At 43.1% G+C, this 21,933-nt stretch overlaps 1 protein-coding gene across 1 annotated transcript in view; it reads left to right on the plus strand.

The window, feature by feature from the left end:
* FAP (fibroblast activation protein alpha) overlaps nucleotides 1-21,933 on the plus strand; it is a 662,945-nt gene that overhangs the window by 146,478 nt on the left and 494,534 nt on the right. The window contains exon 9 of the mRNA XM_078681652.1: nucleotides 11,359-11,513. Within this exon, the coding sequence (XP_078537778.1) occupies nucleotides 11,359-11,513 (155 nt within the window). The remainder of the gene's footprint in view (nucleotides 1-11,358; nucleotides 11,514-21,933) is intronic.

Below are 21,933 nucleotides of genomic sequence, written 5' to 3' on the forward strand. Positions count from 1 at the left end.
GTGGGTTTATTAACCATCATCTTAGATGCACCCGATGACAACTGTCCCCAACTTTCAAACATCAACAGTCAACTTGGAACACAAGTTTATGCGCCACTGCACGAGATACAGAGCATGTAACATACGCATGTAGTAAATCACTACAGCAGCCATAGGGGAGACAGGACCCCCTATGCAGGGGGACATGCTGCCAGCCAGGAAGCAGGCTCACACATCCTGGGGGACCTTTACTTTGATGGCTCTCTTATACCATTCGAGACCCTAGTGGCAGACGAGGGACTCCCACCTAGTCATTTTCTACTACATAATTCCACACTCGAGGCACTTGTTGCTGGGGCAGCATGCAACAAGAAAGCCCAATGCACCTCACTGTCCAATATCTTCACATCATATGCACGGGCAGCCATTTTGCGCAGTGGTGTGCTCAATTGCTGTGTACTCACACTGCACTCTTACTGACCCCTCTACACCCTCACTGGGACACAGACCTGGGACGTCCTTGCACTGATAAAGAATGACTCTGCTCTTGTTCCACGCAACATGTTTCTGTCTTATACAATACTCTGTACTCCATAGGACTTATCTTACTCCTGATAAGATAAATCATTATTGCCACCGTACTGACGCTGTGTGTCCCCCCATGCCCCCGCTCCCTACCTGACGATGGCCTGATACAGATGTTCTGGGAATGTCCTTCCCTTCACCAATAATGACTGTGTGTAACCACTAGCTTGGCAAACTGCACAGAGAAAACTGTACCTCACACTTGGGAGGCCTGCTTGTTAGGCCTTAAACATAGGGACAAGTATCATAGAGCCACCACTCAGTTCATGGACCTAGGACTTCTCTTAGTCAAGCGATTGATTACTCATAGATGGAGGTCACTGAGCCACCTCTGATCTCTGCCTGGCGTCTCCCCATGCAGGTCTGGCCCTGAGCTGAGGGTGCTGCCTTACACAGAGTAGACACACAGGGCCAGTGTAATTACCCGTTGGCAGTTAGCTGAGATGCCATCCTGGATGATTTCAAAACTGTCCGGACGCCTGCCGACAAACCACTTGGGACGGCCCCATCTACAGAAATTAAAGACAATCCCTGGCTACTAACCTATCACCAGCAATACCTGTTGCTCTCCCCTAAACACGTTTCCTCCCAATATAAAAACTGTTGTTTCTTTTTTCATTCACACTGTTTCTCTGTAATGGTCCTCTTTTACCCTCTCCTCCTGTTATAATGTGGCTCGTACCTGATGTTGGTGCTCCTTGGTTGGTTGAGATTTTTGTTATTTCTATTTCATATATTGCTTATTGAATCTTCTAATGATTGCATTGATGATCTCTGCTGCTACCACGAGATATTTTATGTGTTACACATATATTACATATGAATGTAATATTTGTACACCAACAAATGCAATAAAAAATTTCAAACAAAAAATTAAGGGACGAACAAAATAGGTGGTGCAAACACCAATTATTTAGGGGTACGTTAAAGGCAAAAAACATTTCTAATGAACACTTGACAGTTTGTAAGGCTAGAAAGTAAGAATACCCAACTAATTGGGATTTTACTAAACTGAAAAGCAATAGTTGTGCTTAGAAGTCGATAACATGATGACTATAAATAACTACTAAAAACAATACGTCTAGACACATAAATTAGTTGTTCTGCTACCACAAATGAGTGTTGAGAAATGAGAACCTAAAATTAGATGCTACCGCTTTAGAAAGAGATTAGAGCTTGAATATTTTCCTGGTGTTCCAGACAAATTTTATGTTTACAAAGAAAGGATGCTTTGCGAATGAATTACTACAGCTTCAGTCAAACTATCAAGGCAATGCTTTCAAAGACATATAAAGAGGAAACTAAATACTGAGGGGCAGATTTACAAACCCCTTGCGCCACCAGTGCGTCATTTTTTGTGTCCTTGTAAATATGCCCCTTTTGCATGCAGCACTTTTCGTTAAAGGGGTCTTACATGGGTGTTGCTGTGGATGTTCCCATGCAACACCCATGGAACCAGACACAATTCCATATTTACGAGGAATCCCTTATTGCACATAAACAATCATTGAAACAATGATGTTTTTCAACTTCTATGTGTGCTAATGCAGCACACATAGAAGTTAAAAAATGGCATTTCAGATTGTTTTTGTGCAGGAAGAGAACCCTTTCTGTATAAAAACAATCTCCCCACAACGCAGGCACCCTTGCACCATGGTGCAAGGTTGCCTGCGCCAGCACATGGCAGCAGTTTGTGTGCCAGGGCAGAGGGAAGCACAGAGATGCGTCATATTTATTTATTTATTTATTTATTTATTTATTTATTTATAGAGTTTTGTATAGCGCGGACAAGACCCGTGGGTATCAGAGCGCTTCACATGTAAGATAGATTACAGACATTATAGTAGCAATTGTAACAACAGACATATATGAAGTATAAGGCGATAGGCTATAAGGGTGATTATGAGTAAGAGTTCTTCAGCCTATGCAATTACTATTAGGAGGTGAGTGAGGTAGGGTTATATAGCATAACAGTGCAAATAACATGTGTAATTAGCATTAGGAATAGAAAGGGTTGACATGTATCCGGGATCCTAGGCAATAACAACCAAGTGAGGTAGAGGGTATATAGTATTGTCTGTGAGTTACAGTTATCATATCACATAGATGTGAGGTAGTAGTAAAGTGTGTGGCCAAGGTTTAAACATGAAATCAGTCAATTGTCAGATAATTGATCTTCAAGATATTCTAGTCGAGGCCGTCGCTCTTTGGCGTAGATGTTCACATCAGTAATCAGTGAGCTTCTCTATGAAAGGTATTTGCTCATCATGTGGTTCTTTAGTTCACGTTTGAATGTTACCGAATTTTGAATCTTCCTGATGTTAGGAGGTATTGAATTCCAGACTCTGGGGGCGGCTCCTGAGAACGCTCGGTCGTAGGTCTTTTTCTTACGGAAAAAGGCTGGCCTCAATAGCAGCTCTTTAGCGCTTCTAGTTGGTCTGTTGCCTCCCGATAGCTTAATTTTCTTGGCAAGGTATCTCGGCGTGTTGTAGTGAACTGCTCTGTGGGTAATACAAGCCATCTTCATTTGAATTCTGGCCTCATAAGGTAGCCAGTTTAGTGTTTTCAGGTGAGGAGACATGTGATCGAATTTCTTCGATCCCGTGATCAGTCTTGCCGCTGCATTGAGACAGGCTTTTAGTGGTGCTGTGGATGTTTTCGGTAGACCCGCTAACGTGGTGCAACCGTATTCGATCCTCGAAATAACTAGGGATTGTACAGCCAGTTTTAGGTCCGCCTCTGAGATGAACGGTTTCAGTTTTCTTAAATAGTTCAGGTGGAAACGGGCGCTCTTGGCCATTAAGTTAATGTGGTTTTTCATGTCCAGGTTCTCATCTAACGTAATTCCAAGTGATTTAGCTGAATTAACTAGGGTCGGGGTGCAGTTCAGCGCGGTCACCAGTTTCGTCCATTCCTTTACCTCGGGTCGGTTCCTTGTCGGTGAAATTAGCAGGAATTCGGTTTTATGGGCATTTAGTTTCAAATGGTTCGTGGTTAACCATTGTAGAGCTCTCTTTAGTGTCTTGTTCATTAGGTCAATGTCATTAAGGGAGGCGATCTTTATGTATATTTGCGTGTCATCTGCATACATGTGATAGGGTATCTGTGATTCCCGAAGGATCTCCGTGAGAGGTTCAACATACAAGTTGAATAGATCTGGGGATAACGTTGAGCCTTGTGGGACCCCGACAGCAGTAGGACGTGGGGAAGAGATTGCTTCATATTGTTGTAAATATGTCACATCCCTGAGCTTTGAAAGTGACTCAGTGCAGCGCAGCCAAATGGCTTCTGGAATGCACTGAGTCACTTTCTTGTAAATCTGCCCCTGAATGATTAACCATCGTCCATGGAATTTGAACTGCAATCATTTATATTGGCTCATAATTAGAAGCTGAAGTACTGTGGGTAGCTCAGCTGACTAGGTTTTACTTTGACAAAAAACGTAAGAACAGAACTGCAAAAGTAATTAGGTGAAAAAAAGGATTTGTGTTAGTGAACAACCACATCAGCAAGTAAGAGAGATAAGGGTTTTCAGAAATGGGTGCATTCTAGTATTTTAACATACCACCTGTTTACCACTAGAGTATTTTTGGAGCTAGTGGCATATATTTATTGTCACTCCACTAGGATTCAAACAATTGACCTCAATCTTTAAGCAAATGTCATCATAGTGAATTCAATAAATCAGTAAGGCCCTGAATATGAGGTGGGATAAATTCTGATCATGGGCAAACACATTTTCCTAGAGAAAATTTCTGCAGGAAACACCCATATTTCCCACAGCACAATTTGTGTAAAATGTGATACAGGCATTATTTGGTGTTACTAATCACAATGCGAAGGTCCCAGGGGTATATTTAAAGACCCTTCCTGTTGAATCCCCTGAACAGAAATGACACCAACATAAGTCAACAGTGAGTCTACACAAACAAAGTACCCAAATATACAATATAATAGGGAAAAGTTTAACAAAAGTTTAACAAAAACGAGTTCCCATCAGTCCACCATCGAGACCGCCCTTCATCATCTGGGATCTCTTTTGACACATATAACTATTGCTGTTAAAGGTGAAAAAACCTGTACTGGCTGTTAACAAAACCATGTACCAGGAAAAACCACAGCAATTATGTAGATGTGAGAAAATGGCGTGTCTAGTGGAGAACTGAATAGCAGTGCATAGAATAAAGTGTGTTGTGAAAAGAATAAGAAAAGGATTCTAAAATTAGGTCGTGATCAGGGACAACAATTTTAATAAACACCCTCACACTCCTAAATCAATAAAAACAGTGCAAATTAGTGGCATAACAAATAACCACTTAATAAAGATGTAAGGTCGACATGTTTCTGCAGTCTAATGGAGTCTCGAGATCTCCTGCTGCTTCCTCAGGACCATTAGTGCTACTGCTAGATAAGATCAAGAAATAAACCATATCACCTGGATAGTGTATGTTACTGTACAATCATCTTCTCATCCTGGATATAAGAAGAAAAGTGTATATGTAAGAAAAATATACGTGGGTACAATGTAAAGCATTAAAAATAACATGCAGTATTATGCATACTATATAATGTAATGCCAGTCATATAAAGTTGTTGACCGACAGCTGGACCGTCTAAATCAGTCACCAATCACCAAATCGTGAGTATGCACATTTGAATTCACTCACCCACTCGATGAGAAGGAAAAGCCCCACCTCACCTGGCGCAAGCTCAGGTAGTGGATGCACCGCACTATGAAGAGAATAACACACAAATCGATGTAAGCTACATCTATATGTATTCCTAGGCAAACCAGTCTCAGCATGCGCCACACATAGCGCCACAATCGCATGCCAATAAACACCACGACCTGGCCGCGTTCATCTCTCGTTTCAGAGAGTATTGACGCATGTTTAGCGAGCTATCAGCTTCAACATCCACTCATCAGTGACCCCAACATGTTTAGCGAGCTATCAGCTTAAACATCCACTCGTCGGTGACCCCAGCGGCTACACACACACTGGTACCATTCTTTGGGGGTAAAGTAAAGTAAAATAAAGCAAAAAGCAGCTCACCTCTCCGTCGGTACACCGGTCGTCCCTCTAAGCTCAATCTTGGGGAGGAGCCGACTCGGTGTACCGGGGGGGAATAAATCCGAAACCTGCTTCCGCGTCAGGCATGGGGCGTGTGCAAACGTGCACAAACGCGCGATGACGTAACACAAAGCGCGAAGGGCGCGCTGTTGCAACAGGGAAATGTAGTTTTCCAGGATCGTTTGCAGGCTAAGTGGTAGGTTCGAATCCCCGACGGGTGATTCGAATCTGCAGCGATGATAAATTAATCATCATACGAGGTAACATTTTTTTATTAAATATAGCTCAAACGTTATGTTGGAGCAATCACCATCACAAAGGAACAGCCTTGATCTTGGCTCAAACTCGCTCTGATATAATGCTGAGAAATTGCCGGGAAAGTGTAATCTTAAGCTCTCACACTCTGATTCGACCAACAGGCACTCCACTCGATAAATTACTCATCACACTATACAAAGTGTCGCTTGTAGGAAGTGTATGCGTGAGTACGCTACATGACATTAACCAACCAGTCATAACAAACAAGCCATTAGCTATGGGGATGTTTAATCATGTTAAAGGGGATCGGAACCATAATGAACCGATGAAATTCATAAAGATTTTTTTTTTATAATTCAGGCAAGGTTGCCTAGTATAGTAATAACATGTAGGAGATATATACCTAATAGTATTTACTAAGACATTGACAATAATAGCGAACATGCCACTTGTTATACAGATGCTATGTCATGTCTGAAACACTTTAATTCATGGAAAAATGTGGTTCATGGGAGGATGCCTAGTGTTTACAACGACATCCAAGGAATTTCGTCGTTTAACCCACATTCATCACTCCGAAGTCTGTAAACCCATTTCTGTTCGCATTTGAACAGAAATTTTGAGATGTCAATTACAGAAGGAGGAATCCAAGGTTGATCCAATACAGTCCAGGAAATATCTGAGGGCTGGTGACCCACTTGTAAGAAGTGATGCGTCAATTTCGTTGCTTGTTTACCACAACAAATTGAACTTTTGTGCTCAGAAATTCTTGTTTTAATTTTTCTGGTGGTCATCCCCACGTAGTTCAATTTGCAGGGGCATGTTATCAGGTAGATTAGGTTTGAGCTGTTACAATTGGTGAATCGTCTAAGTTGCCAAGGTCTGTTGGTACCTATGTCTATAGTGAGTGTTTTCATAGTTTGAGGACAAGCCGCGCAGCTCGCACAAGGATGGTGTCCAGTACCTCAAATTGAGGCCGCAATTTGAGAGACCAGTTGGTTCATACGAGACCTAAAACCTCGATTCCCCGGGCGGTTGGTACTCTATGGGACTTACCCGCGGTTACTGGACACCATCCTTTTGGTAGCTGCGCGGCTTGTCCTCAAACTATGAAAACACTCACTATAGACATAGGTACCAACAGACCTTGGCAACTTAGACGATTCACCAATTGTAACAGCTCGAACCTAATCTACCTGATAACATGCCCCTGCAAATTGAACTACGTGGGGATGACCACCAGAAAAATTAAAACAAGAATTTCTGAGCACAAAAGTTCAATTCGTTGTGGTAAACAAGCAACGAAATTGACGAATCACTTCTTACAAGTGGGTCACCAGCCCTCAGATATTTCCTGGACTGTATTGGATCAACCTTGGATTCCTCCTTCTGTAATTGACATTTCAAAATTTCTGTTCAAATGCGAACAGAAATGGGTTTACAGACTTCGGAGTGATGAATGTGGGTTAAACGACGAAATTCCTTGGATGTCGTTGTAAACACTAGGCATCCTCCCATGAACCACATTTTTCCATGAATTAAAGTGTTTCAGACATGACATAGCATCTGTATAACAAGTGGCATGTTCGCTATTATTGTCAATGTCTTAGTAAATACTATTAGGTATATATCTCCTACATGTTATTACTATACTAGGCAACCTTGCCTGAATTATAAAACATTTTTTTTTATGAATTTCATCGGTTCATTATGGTTCCGATCCCCTTTAACATGATTAAACATCCCCATAGCTAATGGCTTGTTTGTTATGACTAGTTGGTTAATGTCATGTAGCGTACTCACGCATACACTTCCTACAAGCGACACTTTGTATAGTGTGATGAGTAATTTATCGAGTGGAGTGCCTGTTGGTCGAATCAGAGTGTGAGAGCTTAAGATTACACTTTCCCGGCAATTTCTCAGCATTATATCAGAGCGAGTTTGAGCCAAGATCAAGGCTGTTCCTTTGTGATGGTGATTGCTCCAACATAACGTTTGAGCTATATTTAGTAAAACAATTTTTACCTCGTATGATGATTAATTTATCATCGCTGCAGATTCGAATTACCCGTCGGGGATTCGAACCTACCACTTAGCCTGCAAACGATCCTGGAAAACTACATTTCCCTGTTGCAACAGCGCGCCCTTTGCGCTTTGTGTTACGTCATCGCGCGTTTGTGCACGTTTGCACACGCCCCTTGCCTGACGCGGAAGCAGGTTTCGGATTTATTCCCCCCCGGTACACCGAGTCGGCTCCTCCCCAAGATTGAGCTTAGAGGGACGACCGGTGTACCGACGGAGAGGTGAGCTGCTTTTTGCTTTATTTTACTTTACTTTACCCCCAAAGAATGGTACCAGTGTGTGTGTAGCCGCTGGGGTCACCGACGAGTGGATGTTTAAGCTGATAGCTCGCTAAACATGCGTCAATACTCTCTGAAACGAGAGATGAACGCGGCCAGGTCGTGGTGTTTATTGGCATGCGATTGTGGCGCTATGTGTGGCGCATGCTGAGACTGGTTTGCCTAGGAATACATATAGATGTAGCTTACATGGATTTGTGTGTTATTCTCTTCATAGTGCGGTGCATCCACTACCTGAGCTTGCGCCAGGTGAGGTGGGGCTTTTCCTTCTCATCGAGTGGGTGAGTGAATTCAAATGTGCATACTCACGATTTGGTGATTGGTGACTGATTTAGACGGTCCAGCTGTCGGTCAACAACTTTATATGACTGGCATTACATTATATAGTATGCATAATACTGCATGTTATTTTTAATGCTTTACATTGTACCCAAGTATATTTTTCTTACATATACACTTTTCTTCTTATATCCAGGATGAGAAGATGATTGTACAGTAACATACACTATCCAGGTGATATGGTTTATTTCTTGATCTTATCTAGCAGTATCACTAATGGTCCTGAGGAAGCAGCAGGAGATCTCGAGACTCCATTAGACTGCAGAAACATGTCGACCTTACATCTTTATTAAGTGGTTATTTGTTATGCCACTAATTTGCACTGTTTTTATTGATTTAGGAGTGTGAGGGTGTTTATTAAAATTGTTGTCCCTGATCACGACCTAATTTTAGAATCCTTTTCTTATTCTTTTCACAACACACTTTATTCTATGCACTGCTATTCAGTTCTCCACTAGACACGCCATTTTCTCACATCTATATAATTGCTGTGGTTTTTCCTGGTACATGGTTTTGTTAACAGCCAGTACAGGTTTTTTCACCTTTAACAGCAATAGTTATATGTGTCAAAAGAGATCCCAGATGATGAAGGGCGGTCTCGATGGTGGACTGATGGGAACTCGTTTTTGTTAAACTTTTGTTAAACTTTTCCCTATTATATTGTATATTTGGGTACTTTGTTTGTGTAGACTCACTGTTGACTTATGTTGGTGTCATTATTTGGTGTTACTCTACAGTCTGTTTCCCATTTCTAAGGGAACACGTGTAACATTAATTATTTACTAAACCCAGTAAATACCACTCTCCTGCGTACAAGCATTTACCTGGTGCAGTAAATACCTCACCCTTTACTATCCCACAGGTAATCAGGGCCTACGGTTCTCATTACTGGATGGAGAGAACTGTATTGGACTCTGTTTTTTCACTGATGCCTTCCTAAACCCATGCAATGTGTTGTCAGTCTAAATTGTTAGCACTGTCTTGCTGAAATAATCAATGGAAAATGTTCTGACTTTTTTCACTTTCTTTCCTGACTTAAATTGATTTCCATTGATATCTAAGTTCAACAGTGGTGCCTCTGACTTTCCGTGAATATGTTTGCTCTTGTAATTATACTTATCAATTGTGATCCATTGTATTTTCCTGACTTTTAGTGGTAGACATTTGCATTTCTATACACTTGTTTTGGACCATACATTTTTATTCATTAAACCGTGTATATATATATGCAGACCTGAAATTCTTTGGCGGTGCAAACTTCCACGGCAGGTTTCAAACCATTTGAATTCCTATCAGCAGCACGAAGGAATTATCAAGCACAAACCGGGCTCATGTTCTGAGGCCCACTGGAGGGCTTGGAAAATAATTATAATAGCCAGCTGGCAGTCGATGGGAACCCACTGGAGGGAAAGAATTGCTGCAGCGCGCACTACAAATCCCAGGATGCAAAAAATGAGGACATTTACTCATGAGGCTCACCGGAGGGCAATAAAAGGATTATGCAAATCAGTACTAGTGCATGCTGCAGAGACCCGTGAAGGTCAGGCTTCCCTCAGATGAAGGAGCAGGAGCTCTGAAACGCGTAAGGGATTTCCAAAATAATTGGGATGTGAAAGCCGGTTTGAAAATAAAGAGTTCTGTTGAACTTTGCTTTGTGGAGTGGCGTCTTCAAGCTTCAGGGCAAACTTTGTTGATATATATATATATATATATATATATATTCACTGAGAAAGCAAAGATACAGTTTCAGATTTTACACCCACAAAACCACAGAAATTCAGCTGTTATAGCTACCTGCACTAACTATAACGTTCACCCCCAGTAATGCACTGTTTAGGGTTTCACATATTACATTACTCATGACATGGTCAGCAATATCACTCATGACATCACTCATGGTATCTCGAATGACATCACTAATTTATTTAACATTAGTTCCCATGGGGTGCTATGGCAATCCCTTGCCTCTATTCTTCTTCCATGGGAGTGTGTTGTAGTACTAGTAGTTTGCCATATTTGGTGCTTGACTGTAAGATTGGTGTTAGTACATTAGTACATACGGATGTAGCAACCTTAGAAGTTTATTTTGTGAATTGCACTTGTGTTACTCATTTGTGGTTGTGTATTTTGTATTACTCTGTCTGTCTATGATCCCTCCTTAAATACCCCCAAACACCTCCAATTTGATAGCACGTATTCACCATTTTCCCACCACTTCCCCTAGTTCTACCCACATTTATGTCTGCTTCGTATACCTACAGTTGCAGAAAACTTAGGAGTAGTCTCTAGACATATGTTTGTCAATTGCATTTTGTAGTACATGTAGTATGATTAGTACTACCTTAGTTCGATTTTATGTGCTGCAAAATGCAGTTTGCTAATTGTGTCCATTGTTTTTATTGTACCTCACAATTAGAACTGGTTTACCTTTTAGAAAGTTGACGCAGTATATGACATCACAGTTTATTTTATCCCAAGACATTTCAATATTTGCAATGCTTCCACACAAATGATGTCAGACCCCATATATACCTTTCATTTAAAATGCATGTAAAACCTGACTAGCTGTCAACATATCCTTTAGGACCATGATCAATTAATCTTTGCGACCAATAGTGCCATTGATCGCTCACTTGTAATACCTAAGAAGATTACAGGATACCCCCCAGTTTGGAGTGAGTCAGAGAATGTTGTGCTATCATGCAGAAATTAAAAGATAATTTTACTGACCTAATATGAATGAGAACATTCTTCTCTTCTTACAGAGGAAATGCTTGGCACAAAGTTTGCTCTGTGGTGGTCTCCAAATGGAAGATTTGTAGCATATGTGGAGTTTAATGATACTGGGATACCAGTTATTGAATATTCTTTTTATGGAGACGACCAGTATCCAAGGACAATAACAATTCCATACCCAAAGGTGAGTGAATTTTTCATAATTCTATATATGATATGCAATTTTTTGTTAAAATATCATCACATATTAGAAAACAAGACAAATGCATTAAACAACTGGGGTTCAGTTAGGGGTAAGCATTAAAGGGACATTTAGCACACATTCGAAAATATCTCATTCACCCACCCCTTGCATGCTCTGTTTAATTTTACGTGAAAGAGTGCAATTTTCTCAATGGCAGAACAAACATTGTCTCTGTCTCAACGAGGTCCTTTATTTATTTATTTTGCCATTTGTTAAGCGCGACGAATACCCATAGGCGTCTCGGCGCTAGATAATTCACCTAATTCTTTCCCAGGAGGCTCATAAGAGGAGTAGTTAATTATTAATCGAAGAGCCACGTCTTCAATCCCCTGCGAAATTGCAACAGGGAAGAGCAGGTCCTGATGTGCTGCGGCTTTCTGCAGGGCAAATAAGAGCATATATTACATGATTAGGCCATCACTATTTAGATCATGCCCACTGTTTTTCCATTTTTTATTTGTCACTATGCTGGTCACAGACAGGAGAAGTTTTCTAAAAAGATCACCACTGCTGGGAGAAAACATTCACGGCCTGTCTTCGAAACAAAATGCTGACACCTCTGGTATGCTGCTATGCAATGGCTTATCTACACTCAATGGGCCTGATTTAGCATTTGGAAGACGGGTTACTCCATCAGCAACATGAGGTATAGCCTGTATGCCTTATTTCAAGTGCCATAGGATATAATTCACTTGGAATAAGGTGGATGTATATCCGCCATGTATCTGATGGAGTGACCCGTCCACCAATCTCTTAGTCAGACCCTATGTTTGTTTTTCACTTAATGGACTTCTGCCCTTGATTCTGGATCCACTTTCGTGCAAAAACTGAAATGATGCAGGGCCTCCACCAGTCCAACGATTGGTGGATGGCCTGCCAACAGCTAAACGTGACAAGACATTTAAACTCCCCATGTAGACTCAACTTCCTGTGAATACCAAAGATTGCACTGAGGATGATCTTTATCCCTTGAAGTCAAAGTAATAAGTGCTTCTCTATTCATTTCAATTTTGAGTACTCATGGGCCTAGTAAAAAGACAACGGAAAGACAATATATCTGTACACAACTTGCTCTGAGATATTTAAAGTGCTTTTTTCATTTAGAGGGATATTGAAACTTAATAGTAACAAGATTAAATATACTTGATCTTGTTGTGGTCAATAAGGCCATTAAAAATGTGATTGTTTCGTCATGAATAAGGGATATTTTCAGGGTACAAAATGGAAATCTGGATTCGTATAGCTTTTTTCCATGCAACAGAATGCCATAAGTGCCCGAAAGCTATACTTCCCCAAAGGGAAAAATTATGACATGGTGTCTGTCATGCGGATCATCACTTCCTCACTCTCTTCATGACCTCCTCTACATTGTCATTGTGAACCTATAAAGAGCTAGCTTAAATATTACAGATGGTCCCTAAAATGAATTACTTAATTTTACCTAATTTGTACCCCCAAATAACCAATGGATAAATCCAAAACGTGTTGTCCTAATGTCTCTTTGATTAAACCCATGGTCATGCAGACAAGACTGAAAGCCACAAAGTTAGGAAACACCTATCCACATACAAAAGACAGTAAGAAAATAAGAATATGATATGAAAACAGCATACATATTGAGCAGTAAGCAGTAGAGCAGAGGAACAAGAAAGTGATAAGTGTTGTTGTTGGTCTAAGGGTCATGTACATGATATATATACACCTGACTATAAAGACACATTCAAGTTAGATTAAATAAATGAATTAATTTTTAAATTTATACAAGTCAACCCAACAAACAAAGTCCTTCATTATTCCTGTGGACAAACATAACACATCTGACATTTAATTATGCACACCTGACCCTTAGATAACAATATCCAGTTAATCAAATCTTTATGTTTGATTTTGTTCATTCATTTAACATTTATGAATGTATTGGATTTCAGCTGACATCATACGCTGATGACACACAAATAGTGGTGTCACTACACCCCGGACAGGAGGTAGAGAAAGGGAAAAGGTTTGACGACTGCATGAAAGTGGTCAGATCATGGATGACGACCAACTGTTTGAAGTTATACTCCAATAAAACAGAGGTCCTCATTTTTGGCAACAATGCCAACTTTTGGATGCCAGATTGGTGGCCGGAAGAACTAGGGACTCCCCCTGAGCCAACCAGGAAAGCAAAACATCTGGGTGTCATAGTAGACAATAAACTTACCTTTGGGGACCAGGTAAACACTGTAACCTCTGCCAGTTTCCATCTCCTCAGAATGATAAGAAAAATGTAATCTTTCTTACCAGCTGACCGTCAAAGGATAATAATAACATATCTAATCCTGTTGCACGTGGACTATTGTAATAGCCTTTACCTTAATATCCAAAGGAAACACCTAAACAAGCTTCAACTGGTGGAAAATGCAGCAGCCAGAATGCTGACTGGGACACCAAAGTTTGTTTCTATCACAAAAGAAATAAAAAGGCTACATTGGCTCCCAGTGAAACAACGGGTGCAATTCAAATCCCCGTGTACAGTTGTCAAGGCCCTACACGGAATAGGTCCAGACTACCTGAAACGGCGTTTCCAATGGTACATCCCCAGAAGAGCCCTTCACTCCTCCGGAGCCAAAGGGGTGATTACACCTCTAGCTAAAAAAGCTAGCTGTGGTGGTAGAAAACCTGGCTGTTTGCCACATAGACCAATACACATCTGCTATTCGAAGGACAGTAGCCAGCACCAGGACACCCTTGGGTAACCGTGCGCTTAAGGAATGAAATGAACATAACATAACATATTTTGTGTATTTAGAACATTTTATAGTGCTGTATCTAGGAAAAAGTCCACTGCAAAAGAGCAAAGATAGCCAAAGTTATTTGAATATGCGGAAGATTTTCATAGATGTGTGTTTAGGCTCAAATTTGAAGGCCAAACGTTCAGTACCGTTGTAAGATTATACAATTATTTTTTCCAGAGATTTCTGCAAAAAAATGCTAGATTCATCTTTACTTCATTTTCTTCTGCTCATCTCATGATTTCAAAAAGATTTTTTGTGGAAAGAAAAAAGTTCACCAATGGGGTTTGGAACACTTTTGATGGCAAAAGGGAGGAGAATTTAGATGTACAATGTTGTTGATTGTGGTAAGGAGCCTAAAGACAACTAACTGTAGGCACAGTTCGGAGTGCATGTCACTTGGTAAGAATGGAAATCATTGGCACTCGTTTATATGCCTGGATACCAGCTATTTCAGAATAGTTTTAGACTTTCTGTGGACACAAATTCATTTCATTGGTGTATAATGGCTGCTACAATATTCAAGTTTAGCTCCCAGAATTGTGCTGACTGCAGTTGCTTGGCCAGGTAAGATTTAAACTGTAGAAGAAGATACATAACTCCACTGATCAAATCAGTATATTTCAAATCAGGGAAGCAACTTATTTTCAGTTCAGTGAGACAGGTTCTAGCATCATTATGCCAAACCTAAAGAAAGCTGTATAAAACAATTGTTTCTGCGTAAACAGTTTTATTAAAGGCACATTAAAGACAGTTAAAATAGACATTTCTTCTTTTATTTCAATCCAGCAGGCATGTAAATAATGACATATAGATATATAATTATTTATCCGTGCTTATGTATTTATTATGTATAGGAAAACGAATCCCATCGGAGCTAAAGCCCTGGACTTTTTACTTTTAGACCACCTGGTTTTCGTCTTTCACTGTGAGTGACTCTCACTAACTGCGACTCACTAACTCTAAACTCGGTGATAATGGTCAAAGAGTGTTAGCCGCCAATTTCTGCCTTTTAAAATAAGGTCTGCTGCTGCACAAATGGGTTAAGAGGCTTTTGGTTGGATGCACATGAACACATGTGCACGCTTGTAAAGGCTGAGGCTGTTGGACTACCATCCAGCTAAGTCTGGTATGTACATATATATATATCCTGGCACCAAAGGGACCCTTGAAGGTTTCGTGCTGACCTAGTGTAGAACTTAAAATTTTAGTGGGCATTCATAGTGTAGGTCTGTAGTGCTTAACTGAAAAAAATAGTGTGTGATTTACTAAAATATTAATTATTAGTAAAACTGTGCCAAGAACAATTTCACCCTACTTAGGTCTAGAGATTAGTCCTAGGGTAAAAAAGGACCCCAGTGCAAATCTAATGTCACTTTTGTGATATGTGCACTCCTTCTGCCAGTTGAGAATATGTCATATTTCAGTGACCTAGCTCATCATTGGATTACTTGCCATGTTTTGGAGGAACTAGAGCAGGCAGCTTCAGCAATTAAGGGTGAGTCTTGGGCTCTCATAGAAGGTCTTTTCACAGACCACTTCAAGTCACCTTCTTGGAATGTCCCAAAATGCTCTGCTGGAGTGCTGGGACAGTGGTGGAGTGATGATGTGTCACCTTGGGATTGGACAGAGGTGTCTATCTTCTGAAACAGTGCACACCCACTCTGTACATAGGAGAGCTAGGAGAGAGAAGTTGAATTTTTCAAGGAACCTGAAGAAGACCACACCGCTGTCTGGGGTACAGGAGTACCCTGAACTTAACTTGGAGGGAACCCTTTGGATTCAGCTCTCTAGAATTGTGTAGCTAACCCCCTTATACCTCCTGAAGAACAGAAGAGGGATAGGCCTGTCGGCAGACCCTAAAAGCGATAGATTCCCTCAGAACCTATGAGGACTGGACCTGCAGCGGAGTAAACATCATTAGAGGGTCTGTGATAACTGCTATCATATGGGTTTCACAGAGTCTATGGGAACCGAAGATTTCAGCTATGGTATTTATTCTGCCTTGAGGACTGTAGGATGCCACTGGAAGCCACAGCCTACACCAGGTGCTTGACAGAGGACAGGTCCTGAGGAGGGAGGGCAAAGAAAAGATGCTTTCATAAGGATGTAAAAATGTAGCGGTCATGAGGTCTAAAGGGATTCCTCCCGGTGGGTAGAGAGGACCACAAGGAGTGAAAGGCCCCCTCAACCATCTGAATCGACCCAACGGGGCCAGAGAAAGTGGGAAATATCTTTGGTCCACTAGTAGGGGAGTGCAGCTGGAACTGGGCACACATAGCACTCAGCTTGCGAAGCTTTTATAACAGCCCTGGTGAAGGCCAAGCTCCCAGGGGTTGGAGTGCAAAAACAAGCATAGCGACTGGAGGGGGTGTATGTGGAGTCTTTGGGCTGCTCTTAGAAAATTGGGATATTGCATCTCGTGGTTCCACAGAAAGTGCAGGTGAACTACCAATGTACTATTGAGGGTTTTTGCTGCAGTAAGGAGGGCAGCAGTCCCCCCAAGAGTCCCCATCAAAGGTTTCTTAATGTTGTCCTACTTCTCTCCGGTGTTTGAATTCATGAACACAGAGAGGATTTCTAATATTTCAAACACTCCTTGAGTTGGAGCTTTTGTTTCAGACGAAAGCGCTGATCAGGGACGTTCTGTTGGTTGGTTCTAAGACTGCACTTTTAGCATGTTCGATATAGAAGAAAGCCTCATTCCCATATTATATTGAATAGCTTTATTGACAATGACATCATTGATAGTGAATCATAATGCTTTTTTGAAGTTGTTTATTGGCTTTTCATCAATTTTCAACTTAAAATGAACTCATAGTGCACTAGGGAGTAAGAACAATGCATTGTACATTCTGCGTACCAACAATACGTTGTATCTTGGCCAAGGGTCAATAATACTCAAGCAGCAGAAATTGAGGAACATGGCGGCCGTCAGCTAAGCGGCCGCGGCTCGGCTCCCCCGGATGCTGCGATGAGAACGGAGATTCTGGCTGATTAGCGGTCGGTTTTCACTTACTGAGCGGTGGAATGTGCCGCTAGATGAAATGGCTGCATGGGGCGACGCAGTGAAGGTGAAGGTGTTTTCGGCAGTGGCGGCATAGCTCAGCACTCCACTTCTGTTATCGGCTTCAGCCTCTGTGGACTCAGCGAGAACGCCTGGTGTGCGCGGTGGGCGGAGGCAGCCCTTGCATGGAGGAGACGCGTCTCGGCTCTCTACATGCGTGGAGCGCCAAGGCTGGGAGACGGAGGCCTGTACAGCGGGGGAGGCGGAGGGGACGGTGAGAGCAGCAGCCAGCCCGGTGTTTGCAGTGCTGCAGGTGCGAGTATCTGTGTTGTGTTCACCTCATTGAGACTGCCGTCTTTGGTGGGGGAGAGGCCCAGAGTGGCCTCCGTGGAGGGGTTTCAAAGGAGGTGTGTTATAAAGCATCTTTTGGGGGGGATTGGCCAAAACGGAGTGAGTGATTTGAGCGAATTAAGCATACCATCCAAAGAAGGCATTACTATCGCTGCCACACGGCAGGAAAGGACGCTTAGGCAGATGGATGGATGTTGATACAGGTATCCCTGGGGGGACGGAGGCATGGGGTGTGACCGTCCAAGCAAACCCAGTTAAACTCGAGGATACAGCACAGACCCTGACCCAGACGCAAGGAACAAAGGTGAACAGGTATGCTCTTAGGGCTAGACTGACACAGGACTCCCTACAATAAAGCTCGGGGTACCCCACACGAGTATCACCTCCTATCTCTACTGTGAGACCGAGTAGCAAGCGAGGCAGGTGGAAAGTCTGCAGTCCAGGCGAGGATCTGGAGGAGTCCGGGTTAGGCTCAATAACAAAAAAGGATATAGCGATAATTTGAATTTAATTTGAATTTAAAAACATTTGTACAGCGCACTTTTACCCAGCGGTTTCATGGCGCTATGTGTAAGGCAGCGGGTGGCAGCAGAAGGGAGAGGTTTAAGCGGGGTAAGCTTGCGCAAAAAGAAGGGTTTTGAGATCCTTCCGGAACTGAAGGTAGGAAGGCGATGTGCGGAGGGCGAGAGGGACGAGAGTTCCAGAACACTGGGGCGAGGACAGCGAACTTCGCTCCACCCGCCCTCTGTTTTTTAAAACGAGGAGTAGCTAAGAGGGCCATATGAGAGGAGCGAAGCTCTCTGCCTAGAAGGTAGGGCATGACAGCGGAGCATATGAATTCAGGGACAGTACCTGACCTAGCCTGGAAAGTGAGGCTGCCAAGTTTGAAAAGGGCGCGCTCTCTTACCGGCAGCCAGTGTAATGCTTTGAGCAGTGGGCTGGCCCGATGGTATTTAGGTAGGCCGTGAATCAGGCGGGCAGCCTCGTTCTGTACCAGCTGCAGGCGCTGGATCGCATAGGCAGGGGCCCCATTGTAGATTATGTTACCATAATCGATGCGGCATAGTACCATGGCTAACATGATAATTTTTAAAGCAGAGGATGAAAAAAACCGAGAAACTTTCCTAATAATTCTAAGGGAAAAAAAACAAGAGGAGACCACGGAACCAATCTGTGAGTGCACCGAAAGTTGAGAATTTAAGAGAATCCCAAGGGTTTTGACTTTAGGTACGGGAAGTGGAGGGACACCTAGTGACGGGGGCCAGAAAGACGGGGACCACGGACTGCAACCACCTCCGGTCAGGACCAACTCGGTCTTGTCCGGGTTGAGTTTAAGGTGGTTGCAGTTCATCCAATCCTGAATGAACGTCATGACTGTCTGAACATTCTGGGCGGATGAGGGTGCATGGTAAAGGTTAAAGATTAGCTGGAGGTCATCGGCGTAATTAAACACCGTGACCTCCAGCTGCTGTAACATAAAGATGAGGGGGTAAATATATAAATTAAACAAAAGGGGGGAAAGTGATGAGCCTTGAGGGACCCCGCACTCTACCTTGCGGGAGGCCGCGGTGAAGCCAGCCAAATGGACCGCTTGAGCTCTCCCGGCTAGGAAGGACTCAAGCCATGAGAAGGCCAAGCCCTCTATGCCCGCCGCCCTGACACGGTTGAGAAGAATGGGGTGGTCCACCGTGTCAAAAGCGGCAGACAAATCCAGGAGTATCAGGGCTTGCGGGAGGTTGATGTCAATACCTTCACGCAACTTGTCCATTACCGAAATCACCACCTTCTCCTTAGAGTGCAGGGGTCGAAAGCCTGCTTGACGGGGAGAGAGGCAATGATTTGCCTCTACATGAGTGCTCAAGGTAGTCGTGACGTGAGTCTCGAGGACTTTTGCTAGGTAGGGCAAGAGGGAAATGGGGCGGTAGTTGGAAGGGGAAGATGAGTCGACGTCAGGTTTTTTTATAATTGGGACGACGACCGCTGATTTATGTGAGCTGGGGACAGTGCCATGTATCATCGAGTCATTGAGAAGGGTCAGGGGCGGGGTGGGGCAGGCTAAGTAGATTTCCCTAAGGACATAAGCTGGGGCGAAATCCAGGGGGGAACCGGATTTAACCCGACGGAGCAGCGGGGGAAGTGTGTCATTGGTTAGCAACGGGAAGGTGGTCAGTTTAGAAGCTGTGGGGAGGGAGGAATTGACAAATGTGGGGAAGGGCAGGGGAATGTTGAGTTTGATTTTGGCAACTTTGTCAATAAAAAACTCGTTGAGTGAGTTACAGAGGGACTGGGAAGGGGTAGTGGTGGCCGTAGTTCTGCTGGATGATGCCAGTTCGTGGACAGTAGAGAAGATTTCCTTCGACTGAGACTCTGCTGCCATTATCCTGTTCGTATAAAACTCAGTTTTGGCCTCGAGGATGCCCTTTTTGTAGGCTTGTAAAACGGACAGATAGACTGTCTTTTGCTCAGGGCTATAAGTTCTTCTCCAGGCTCGCTCGGCCCTCCGTGCCGCTAATTTCTTATCTTTTAGATCTGAAGTGAACCAGCGATTGGCTGCATGGACTCGCTTGACTGTGAGCCGCCTTAGGGGGGCAAATTCGTCAGCTGCCAAAGTCAGCCAGTTGTTGATAGCGGCCAACTGGGAAGTGTCTGCAAGGTCAGAGAGGTCTGGGCTGGTTTTGGCCAAAGTCGAGCAGAAAGAAGGCATGTCGGTTTTGCCCCATTTCCTAACCCAGGTGTTCTTGGGGAGCTGAGGTTTGGCCATAGGGGCTAAAGCAAGAGAAAAGGTGATGATGGAGTGATCTGACCAGGAACAAGGGGCTATTATAGGAGATGTGGACGGGATATTTAATGTCCAGATTTGGTCTAACATGTGGCCATGTGAGTGAGTGGAGCTATGAACAAGTGATGAAAAGTTTAGGCTGATCATAAGGTTAGTGAACTCCTTGGATTGGGAGCTCTCGGCAGAGTCGTTGGGCCAAAAGTTAAAATCCCCCAGGACTAATACTGATGAGTTGTTGATCACCAGGGTAGCCAAGAGGGTCTGGATGCTCGAAAGAAAAGAAGGAGTAGATTGGGGAAGAAAGGCAAAAGCTAAGAAGAGCGTCCCACTATACACGAAGGTCACTCCCTCACTGAAAACATACTATAAAGTTATGGCCTCTAGTACCTCCCAGACATCATCTAAGTCCTCAAAGCCCTTAAAATCACCGACGCCCTCACCCCCCGCCTCCTGTTACCCAAAGAACAGCAGTAAGCAGGAAACAGTGGGCCAAAAGAAACTCTCCCGACCGGAGGGGGGCCTTGGAATCAAGAGAAAATCTGTGAACGCACCTGCGAAGAATTCCCCTAACGAAGATGCTGGAAAGGCGGCTGGCAGGGCAGGCACGGCGGTCAGGGTGGAAAATGATGTTGAAGAAGATGATGTTGTACTGAGTGTGCACCCGGATGTCAGTCTATCAAATAAATACTCTGCATTGGTAGACAACAACCCTGAGGATGGTGATACCCTTCAAGTATGTCATCCCTCTCTCGGACAGCCCGAGACGCGGAGAAACGCAGTACATATCAGCAAACTCAACCCGGATGTCACATGTTCAACCTTGGCAGATATTCTCTTCACGATGAAAGAGGAGATAACGAACAGGTTCACTGTCTCGGAAAATAACCAAGTGGAGTTGGCAAGCCGCTTTTTAACATCTGAGTCAAATCAGGCAGCTATTCAGGCCTCGTGTGAAGTCTTAGCAAGGTGACTGGACGAGGTCTCCTTAAGAACAGAGGCACTGGAAAAGGAAATGCCATTGATAAGGGAGTCTGTGCAAGCCACAGATGAAGTGGTGGCGAAGTTGAGTGCGCAAAACCGAGAACTAAAAGAAGACATCGAGAGGCTAGAGAATCATTCTAGACGGAATAACTTAAAATTACTCAATGTGCCTGAAGGTTTGGAAGGGGCACACCTGAAGGGGTTTGTGATAATGTTGATAAAGGGAACTGTTCTGAAGGGGGACAACACAGTGGACCTAGCTCAGGAAATCCAGAGGGTGCATCGAGACCCCTTCCAAAGGAACCCGGCGAGGCAGAAACCACAGAAGATTTTAGTCAACTTTTTGACCTATAGAGTGAAAGAGCAGATTCTCTCGTTGGCTCTGAAAGAAAAAATAATCGATTTTAACAGTTCCAACCCCTTCAATTTCCAAATAAGGTCTGATATTTCCCACACGACAGCTACTAG

Source organism: Lissotriton helveticus, chromosome 3_1 (assembly GCF_964261635.1).
Source record: "Lissotriton helveticus chromosome 3_1, aLisHel1.1, whole genome shotgun sequence".
Taxonomy (NCBI): Eukaryota; Metazoa; Chordata; class Amphibia; order Caudata; family Salamandridae; genus Lissotriton; species Lissotriton helveticus.